Source organism: Hippopotamus amphibius, chromosome 16, assembly GCF_030028045.1.
Source record: "Hippopotamus amphibius kiboko isolate mHipAmp2 chromosome 16, mHipAmp2.hap2, whole genome shotgun sequence".
Classification (NCBI taxonomy): Eukaryota; Metazoa; Chordata; class Mammalia; order Artiodactyla; family Hippopotamidae; genus Hippopotamus; species Hippopotamus amphibius.
Window position 1 is genome coordinate 27022643 of NC_080201.1, and position 10210 is coordinate 27032852.

Consider the following 10210-nt stretch of genomic DNA (forward strand, 5'->3'; position numbering starts at 1 on the left):
ATTAAACAATATGCTTTGCTCACTGACTATGAATTATCTCTGGAGCCCTGACTGTGTAAATGCTGTGACAGCAATGGAAGTCCTTTATCGAGGACACAGCACATCCCCCTGGAGAATGTCCCCCATATTTATGAGTACTGGGCAAACAAAGGAGCAGTTGCTAAAACGTGGATTTATTGGGGCATTACTGTCAAATATGATCAATAACAAAATTCTCTGATAGCTTTGCCTGATCATCTGTAGTACTCGAGTTACAGAAATAGCACTTGTACAGAATGTATTCACGTGCAAAGTAGATCATTTATTTAGCATCAAGATCAAATTATAAAAACATCAGTTCCAACTTAAAACCGGCATTTAAAAACCATCTCTGACATTCTAAGTCTGCATCAAGACATCTGCACAACCTGGAGACCCAAATCCCACTGTAGTTTCCAACAACAAAGGCAATTTTCACCAGTTGTGGGAAGTTGGAGGGGGAGCCATGGTGTGGAGCTAACTGCTCTTCAAAAGGTCCAGTGGGTCCCAGGGATGCTGTTTCCTACTCTGCCTGAGGTTTCCTCCTTGATCTCCAGGGGAAGAGTTCTGTGGTTGCTTAAACAGATTCTCAGCAACTGGTCAGGAATCCACTATATAATAATATTGCAAAATTTCTTGAAGAGAAAAAAGGCATGACTAAGGTCTCTTGCCCACTTGCATCTGCCATGCGAAGCTTCTTGAGCAGGGCTCTTCATAACCAGCGACACTGAAGTCCTGATTTCAATGTAGTGAGGGCTGGGTAACACCCTTTAATAACTGCTTTGCAATTCCAAACGACTCCCTGACAGCGTTCCTGGGGAGGGCATGGAATCACTGTGCGGGGGCTCTAAAGATCTCTGAGGCAAAAACAAGCTCAGTTTAACCATGTCCCATCTCGGCTGACGGCAGAGTTATGTGAAGTCCAGTTCACGAAGCCCTCCTCACAGAAGAGGAAGGCAACGTCTGCTCTTCAGTAAAAGCAACACCACTCATTGGTCTTTCCCTTTTTCCTTCCTCATTCTTGGCGACTGTTTTTGGAAACTGGGTAACTCCCCATAGGCAGGTGGCAGGAGATACTTACAAGTAGGGCCAGCATCCTAGAGGTACTGTCCTTTGTGCAACCACAAGGAAGATGAGGCAATTAAGCTCAAGAGGACATTTTGTGAACAGGCTAGGAAGACCCATTTGTACCCGTCCTTTGGAGCTAGTGAAACTTGGGCATCTAAGGCCGTTCAAACTTCTGGGCACGAGGAAACCCAGTTCTAACTCTAATGCGATATGCGTATTAATGATCCTTATTTATGAAGGACGTTGGTTTCTCCTTGGCTGTGGATTCCTGGGTTAAGTAGGCCTGGGCTGTGGGTCAGCAGGTGGGATAGTCCTGGAAGACTTATAGGGCCAGGGACATCCTCCAGCACATCCTTTCCTCACCAGATGGTAGCATTCCCAACACTACTGCAGGAAATAAGTCACAGGATGGGACATGATTCTGGCCCTTTACAAGGTCAACTAGGCTCCTATCAAGGACGCACAGAGGGATAAGTCTACAGGGAGTAATTCTGTATTCTTCCGGCCTTTAGTCTTCCATGTCAGTGAATTTTCTCTTTGTGTAGTTTTGAACCAGGTTGGAAGCTGTGATCTGAGATGCCTGCCCCTTCTCCCAACACTGAAAGTCATTCAGTCCTTTCTGCCCTGTTTGAAACAAGCCTCTCTCCATCTTGTCTAGCCTGGCTACCAGTGCTGAAGTGTCTTCGTTGTAAGTGTTCTGGGAGGAGTCCATGATGCGGCGGAAACGTCCAACAAACGTCTGAAGAAGCGAGAGAGAGAGAAATCAGATACATTTTTATCCTTGAACATTTAAATGGCACGAAAGGCATGAATCTGGTTTGGGACTTAGTCAGAAGGAGGTCTGCGTCTCTTCTGCCAGTCACCCTTTCTTATTTCCAGGACTTGCTGTTGGTCGCAACTCTTAGCAAGCAAATATGAAGAGCAGCAGACAAGCCATATTTACATGTATATATAATCGACAAACACAGTCTAATTGTAGGCTGACCTGGAATAACAATAAACTGACTGTATAAATTATACACTCCCCTGGGTAAGAGTAACATCTGGCAGCCGCTGGCTGGCTCCTGAGACGTGCAGTGCCATAGGTTTTCATGTCAATTACTTGCCTGCAGGAGAGACTGGGAGATGTCTGCATTCTCTGGACTGTCAAAATGCAGGAGCTGGGAGCCGAACCCGTAGAAATGTGGCCCCATTTTGTGGAGGTCCACCACGTTGGCATCTGCACTGAACACGGTCCTCCAACCCTCTTGATAGATCTTGGGAAGTTCCACAGAAAGGATCCGGCGCTTGTTGTCAAAAAGTCCTTTTGCCAGCCACAAGGGGAATTCAAGCTTTGTGCCCTGTATCACACAGGATTGTAGGTTTTCAAAACAAGTAACATATTAGTAAATGTGTGTGACAAAAAGGAAATGGACATGGCCTGAAGGAATATCAATACTGCCTGTTCTCCTTAGGGGGAGTGACTGTCAAGTACAGAAGATGTAGTTGTGACTTGAAGAAATGAACTGTGTGGGCTACAGTTTTATGTCATGATGGAAAGGAGAGAGAAAAAGGATTTATATACCAAAAACATAGTGAAGAACAAAAATGTGGCACAAAGGGAAAGTTTTCTAACATAAATAAAAACTGTCCAATTGTAGCTACTTCAGAGGTATAGTAAACATTTCTGCTTTCTTTGATGATTCAATATCTATTCCACATACACACTGACTGAGTGCCTACTACATGCCAAGCACCTCTCTGGGAAAATGGGATCAGCCTGAGCTCAGGCTACAGCCCTTCCTCAGCCCACTATGCAGCTTTAAAGATGACAGAAAAGGTAAATGTCTCTCCTTATTTTTTAAAGCCTTAACAGAATTGGTAAATAAGATGAGGTGGCCATGATAGACAAGAAGTTAAGAGAAATATCCAAAAATAAATAAATAAACAAAAGGAAAGCATAACTGGGTTAAGGAGGCAACAAAGGCACAAAACTCTCACAGAGGAGAATTGCTGTAAAAGGTGGGAGCGGCTTTGAGGGGTGTGTGAGCAGAGCGTTTGATAAACCTCACAGGACTGGGGAGAAAAATACTGAGTTCAGAGCTGCCCAAACAGCCCGGAGATAAGGGGTCAAGATCCAAGAAAGAAGAGAGAAAAGTAAAGTCCAATATTTGGCACCAAATATCAAGAGCAATTAGGCACTGACTTTAAAATAAATAAAAAATCAAATGGAAATTCCAGAACTAAAAAATGCAATAATTGACCTTGAGAACTCACTAGATTAACTCAAATTTAACAGGTTTACCAGCTTTAACATAGACGAAGTGAGTATCTTGAAGTGGAAAAAAGATCAGTAGAAAATAACCAGACTAAGCATGGAGAGAAAATACAGAAAAGAGCCTAAGAGGCATATAGAATATGGTTAAAAAAAAAAAAAAAAAAGTCTAACATACATGTAATTTGAATCCCAGAAGGGGAGGAGAGAAAGATTGAGGCAAAAGAACTATCTGGAGATAATGGCCACGAATTTTCCAAAATTCAAAGGAACATAACATCACAGATTCAAGGAACATTCTGAATACCAAGAAGGATAAACATTAATAAGACCACAGCAAGGCACATCTTCCTCAAATTGCTGAAAAACAAAGACACAGACAAAAGCAGCTGTTGGTGGAGGTGAGGAACATATTGCCTTTAAAGAAGAAACAATAAGAGTTAAAGCCAACTACAAAGCACTGACAGAAAATAACTGCTTACTAAAATTCTATACCCATTGAAAATATCCTTTAAAAGCGAAGGTGAAATAAAGGCATTTCCAGACAGGAAGTGTGCACCAAAGAGTTAACACAGCAGCCTGAGACTGCTCTCCTTAGGCCTGCTTAGCATGCATGCTTGGGTTACTCTTTACCTTTTCTATAAGTTGTACCAAAACATTTACAAGTTCTTTCCTTAGTACCATTCCTTCAAATAAAGTAATTTGGTACCCACCCCCCCCCAAAAAAAAAGCCTGCTTAAAGGATAGTCCTTGGTTCGTATCTGGAAATTTGGATTTTAAGAGAGCTCCCACCATTCCTGGGGCTGATAAGAGTGCCTCAATGCACCTATACTGTTTGTATAAACAATGTGGTTCATACTGAACCCTTGTTTTCCTTCTTGGAGTCTGGAATCCTGGTACGTGCTAGGTAGAGAGTACCTATGTAAATTGCCCCTAATAAAACCTTGGGTACTGAGTCTCTAATGAGCTTCTCTGGTAGACAATACTGCACATATGTTGTCACAGTTCATTACTGGAATTAACTGTGTGCTGCAGGACTCCACTGGAGCAAGACTCTTGGAAACTTGTGTCTGGTCTCCTGCAAACTTCATCTCATGCACCCTTCCCTTTGCTGATTTTGCTCTGTATTCTTTTACTGTATTAATATTTAAACATAAGCATGACTCTCTGAAGAGTCCTGTGAGTCCTCTTAGTGAATCATCAAACCTGGGCTTGGTTTTTGGGACCTCTTGTACAGATAGAAATGGAGAATCTATTACTAGAAGACCCAGAGTAAAGAAATCAAGAAGGGAGAATGCAAATGACCCCAGCAAGAACTACAGAAATGCAGGAGAAAAAAAAAAAAGAGTAATGGAAAGAGTAAATACGTGGGTAAATATAATGATAACAATAAATAATAATAACAATAATGTTTTGTTGGATTTAAAATGAGTCAAATTAGAATACATGACAATAATAACATAAAAGAAAGGAGGGAGAAAATGGAGTTAAAATGTTCTTAGGTTCTAGCACTGACTGTGAAGTGGTGAAAGTAGTAATTCACATAACATTCTTGTTAGTCAAAAATGATTGTGTAATATTTAAGGTAGCCACAAAAATAACAGAAGAATAAATAATAAAAAGGAAAATTGGTAACTAAAATTTGATTAATACACTAGAAGTCAAAAAAAGAGAAAGGAACCTAAAACAGATGCAACACAAAGAAAATTGTAGGAAGGTAAAAATAAACACAAATAAATCAATAATTAAGTAAATGTAAACACACTAAATATACCAATTGAAAAACTGTCAAACCGAATAAAAACAAAACCCAACTATATGCTGCTTAAGAGTCATACCAGAAATACAAAGATATAAAAAGGCTGAAAATAGAAGGATGGACAAACTGTTAGGCAAACAGTAATCAAAAGAAAGAAGCATTATTACAGATAAAGAGGGACATGTGACAATAATAAAAAGGTCCTTAAATCCACAAGAAAAATATAAATATCTAACAGAAGCAAAAAGAGAAATCGACCAATCTATAATCATCATAGGAAACATTAACATGTCTCTATTTTTTAAATTTTTTTTTACATATCTCTTTAGATAAATGAGAAGAAGCAAACAACAAAAAATCAGTAAGAACACAGACAGTCTCAACAAAACAAATAACTTGACCAGATTGACAGATATAAATTATGTATTGCAGACCATGACTTCACAATATGGAGCTTTTCAAGCACATATAGAATGGTTAAATGGATCCTATGCTGGGGCTTAAAGTAAGTGTTAACTTTCAAAAAACTGAAATCATTCAGACTATGTTCTTTGGTGACTGGGGAATTAAGCCAGAAATCAAAACCCAGAACTGAACATAGCAAAATTTCCAAATGTTTGGACCTAAGCACCAGTCTTCTAAATAATCGATGAGTCAAAGAAGAATTCACAATAGAAATTAGAAAATCAAGTTAAAACTTGTGAAATGTAGTTAAAGCTAGAGGAAATGCACAGCTAAAAATGCAAAAACGAAAGCTGAAAAATCAATGTCCTAGGTACCCATCTCAAAATATGAGTGGGTGGAAGAAAACAAAGAAACTTTAGTCCAAAGTAGAAGGAAAGAACTAATTAAGATAAGAATTTAATGACCTAAACATAAAGTACAAATGAGAAAGTCGACAGAGCCATTACTTAGTTCTCTTAAAAGACTAATTCAGGGCTTCCCTGGTAGCACAGTGGTTAAGAATTCGCCTGCCAATGCAGGGGACACTGGTTTGGTTCCTGGTCCAGGAAGATCCCACACGCTGTGGAGCAATTAACCCTGTGTGCCACAAACTACTGAGCCTGTGCTCTAGAGCCCACGAGCCACAACTAATGAGCCCACGTGCCGCAAGAGAACCCTGTGCGCCTAGAGCCCATGCTCTGCAACAAGAGAAGCCACTGCAACAAGTAGCCCCCGCTCTCCACAACTAGGGAAAGCCCACACACTGCAATGAAGACCCAATTCAGCCAATTAAAAAAAAAAAGACTAATACAGATGATAAACTCCTAGTAAGACTAATTAAGAAAGAGATACTTTCTCAATATCAAGAATAAAAATCAGGACACAGCTATAATTGTACAGATTTTTTTTTAATTAAAAAAATTTTTTTTATTAGTTGACTGTGTCAGGTCTTAGTTGTGGCACATGGTATCTTCATTGCGGCATGTGGGATCTTTTGTTGCAGCACATGGGCTCTTCATTGTGGCGCACGGGCTTCTCTAGTTGTGGCACAGGGGCTCTCTAGTTGTGGCGTAAACCTGAGGCATGTGGGATCTTAGTTCCCCGAACAGAGATCAAACCCATGTTTCCTGCATTGGAAGGTGGATTCTTAACCACTGGACCCCCAGGGAAGTCCCCGCATAGATGTTTAAAAGGTTGTAAAAGGATATTTTGAACAACATTATACCACTATATTTGAAAATTTAGATGAAATAGTCAAATTCCTAAGGGAAAAAAACAATGTATCAAGAGTAAAACAAGAATAGAAAATCTGATAGTCCTGTGTCTATGAATGAAATTAAATATGTCATTAAAAACCTTCCTACAGTTGTTGTATAACAAAGGGAGTCCAACTCGAGGATGGACGATGCCTTAGAGGACTGGGGCAGGGAGGGTGGGGGGGACTCGAGGCGGGGGCGTCAAGGAAGGGAGGGAAAAAAAAAAAAAAAAAAACCTTCCTACACTGGGCTTCCCTGGTGGTGCAATGGTTAAGAATCCGCCTGCCAATGCAGGGGACACGGGTTTGATCCCTGGTCCAGGAAGATCCCACATGCCACGGAGCAACTAAGCCTGTGTGCCACAACTACTGAAGCCCGAGTGCCTAGAGCCTATGCGCTGCAACAACAGAAGGCATCGCAGTGAGAAGCCCACACACCACACCAAAGAGTAGCCCCCGCTCGCAGCAACTAGAGAAAGCCCAAGTGCAGCCATGAAGACCCAATGCAGCCAAAAATAAAAATAAATAAATAATAACATAAATCTTGAATCATTGTGGATAATCTGCTGAGGAAAATAAACAACCTTTCAATTTGAAAATAAACAATGTGTTTAAAAACAAGCAGACAAAACCTTCCTACACAAATCTCCCGTGCAGAAGAATCCCAAATAATTTATGTGGACTCAATACCCTCAAAGAAGTAGAGCACAACTCCCCAGTCCTTAAGTACGGCTGCACATAATGACTTCCTTCCAGAGAGAGCAGTTTGGAAAGGTGGAAAAAAAAGAGTAACTTATAATGAAGAATCCTGACGAACCCCACTTTGGCCAAGTGATCAAGGTTCCTATCAACATGATAAGTCATACCGATGGCATGTACCCTTGATACAATGTGGTAAAATTGGAACTTTACCTCTATGGTCTTCCTCCTCAAAACATAGTCGAATTATGAGAAAACCATCAGACAAATCTCAAATGAAAAATATTCTCAACAAAATACCTGCCCAGCGCTCCACAAAATCCATGGTCATTAAAAACAACGAAAGTCTGATAAACTGTCAAAGCCAAGAGAAGCCTAAGGACACACGATTACTAAATGCAATTTGGTGTCCTGGGTGGGATCCCGGAACAGAAAAAGGACATTAAGTAAAAATGAAGGAAATAGGAACAAAATTGGGATGGCACATCTCTATTTGTCAGTGTGTAACAGAACTAAATCCTTAACTACTCTAATGAAAAGTCAATAAATAATGTCGAAATTTTTAAAAAATCAATATAAATTTAAGAACATCATTTAGAAATATGGAGGTGAATTCTGAAGAAGCTATGAAAAAAGTAGACACTATGGAAATGGAAAGGGACGTAAGGGAAAGCAAGGCAGGGCCTGCTATTTTTTGTTATAAATCTTTTGGTACTATTTGACTTTTTTTTTTTTTTTTGGGCACACGGGCTTAGTTGCCCCGTGGCATGTGGAATCTTCCTGGAGCTGGGACCGCTGCATTGGCAGGCGGATTCTTAACCACTGCGCCACCTAGGAAGCCCCTGTTTGACTTTTTAAACTTTGTATATGCCTTACTTTGATAAAAATCAACTCAAAACAAACCAAACAAAAACACCATTCTTGGGACTTCCCTGGTGGCACAGTGGTTAAGAATCCACCTGCCAATGCAGGGGACATGGGTTCCATCCTGGGCCCGGCTTCCCACATGCCACGGAGCAACTAAGCCAGGGCACCACAACCACTGAGCCTGTGCTCTGGGGCCTGTGAGCCACAACTACTGAAGCCCACCTGCCTGGAGCCAGTGCTCCACAACAAGAGAAGCCACTGCAATGAGAAGCCAGCACACCACAAGGAAGAGTAGCCCCTGGATGGCCGCAACTAGAGAAAGCCTGCGTGCAGCAACTAAGACCCAATGCAAACAAAAATTTAAAAACATAAAAATAAAACAACAACAGCAACAAAAAGCACCCTTCTGAACAAAACTTAGGTTAAATACGAAATCAAAAATAACAACCCATGTTCCTGGGACAAACTCGAATTTGAAGTCATGCAGTCCTAGGTTCGCATCCCAGCTCACCACTCACAAAGAGACCCTGCCCAAGATACCCAACTTTTCCAGACTTCAATTTCCTTGTATAGAACACCACCCAGGGCTGTTTAAGGACTAAAAGGGTATTAGATAGAAAAGTATAGTCCCCGCCCCCCCCCCCCCCCCCCCCAAACGCCATCCCAGGCCAAAGCCCTCAGGAAATGGCTGATGATACCATCATCATTACGCAGGAATGAATCTAGCAATTTGCGGTTCCCAGACATCAGCTGCTCCTACAGAACCCAAAACTATTGTTTTAAGGCAAAAGTGATCAGAACCCTGGTCCTCAAGAATTCCGTAGGCGCCAATCTTTAACCATCAACACACGCAGGGGTGTAAAGACACCGCCGGATTTGGATAGTTTCAAAAATGAAATCCGTGTTGGAGAGACGGAGCCTGACAACTCAGCATAAATTTAGTTTCCGTAGGAGTGGCGAAAGCTAGGTCGGGAGCGGGACCAGAGGACAGGACTTCTCAGCGCACGGCCCAGCCTCCCCGTAAAACTACAGATCCCAGAGGGCAGCGCGCCCGGAGACGCAGCGCCTCAAGCCCGCAAGTCCTACCGGGAGTTGTAGTCTTTACGGGCGGGACCGCTTACCTCAGGGATCGCGTTGTCAGTCTCGGCCCCTCCGCTCCGGTCCTGGAAGAAAGCGCCGAGGCGCGGCATGGGGATCTCCGTGCGCACCGGGAGCTTCTCGTGGGACATCAGAATGTCGTCCAGGGAAAGAAAGTTCTCCTCAGGCCCCAGCGCACCCGACTCCACCTGGAAATAAGCCTCGGACATGGCGGCGCCTTGAGCTTCTCCGTTTCCGCGCTCGTGATTCTGGAGACCTCGGGGAGTCAGGGATGTAAAAGAAGGAGGAGGCGGCTGAGGCCGGTCAGGATCGTGACGGTTGAAGCGGTGGCCGCGGCGCCAGGCTGAATTCAACTCTTTTCCCGCGCCCGGGGGCGGGACAGACAGGAGCAGTCGAGCCAGGCCGTCCGGCCAGGCAGAAGCAATCGACAAAGTCTGAGGATTTGGTCTCGCGCTACCCGTGGGGTGCGGGAGCAGTAGGTGCACCTGCCCCAAGATTCTCTTGTAGCTTTGTAGCCCAGCGCGAGAACTTAAAGAGCAACTGGGAATGCCTTTGAAACTGCAAGATGCGTTTGCGCTGGATTGTGTGTATGTGGTCCTTTAAACGTTTATATGAAATTTTAAACACTTAAAAAAAAAAGATATCATTGCGCCCTCTTTCCCAGGCTTGCTCCATTCTGAGCTGTTTACTACAGTGTGCCAATCTCTGTTGATCTTGGTACTTGAAACATACATTCTTTTTTTTTTTT

General features: G+C 42.5%; 1 protein-coding gene across 1 annotated transcript; it reads right to left on the reverse strand.

The window, feature by feature from the left end:
- Positions 1-280: 280 nt before the first annotated feature.
- LOC130838910 (DNA replication complex GINS protein PSF3) lies at positions 281-9854 on the reverse strand. Its single transcript, XM_057712629.1, has 3 exons — positions 9486-9854; positions 2193-2426; positions 281-1825 (listed from the first exon to the last, which is right to left on the reverse strand). The coding sequence occupies exons 1-3, from the start codon at positions 9669-9671 to the stop codon at positions 1595-1597; spliced, it is 651 nt and encodes a 216-aa protein (XP_057568612.1). The 5' UTR covers positions 9672-9854; the 3' UTR covers positions 281-1594.
- Between the last annotated feature and the right edge of the window lie 356 nt (positions 9855-10210).

What these genes read in the sequence shown, in the direction of transcription:
- LOC130838910 (XM_057712629.1), bottom strand. Translation starts at nt 9,671, where the DNA reads ATGTCCGAGGCTTATTTCCAGGTGGAGTCGGGTGCGCTGGGGCCTGAG. An exon ending in CTGACAACGCGATCCCTGAG is followed by an intron (nt 2,427 to 9,485) that starts GTAAGCGGTCCC and finishes TGTGTGATACAG; the next exon opens with GGCACAAAGCTTGAATTCCC. An exon ending in TCTCCCAGTCTCTCCTGCAG is followed by an intron (nt 1,826 to 2,192) that starts GCAAGTAATTGA and finishes TCGCTTCTTCAG; the next exon opens with ACGTTTGTTGGACGTTTCCG.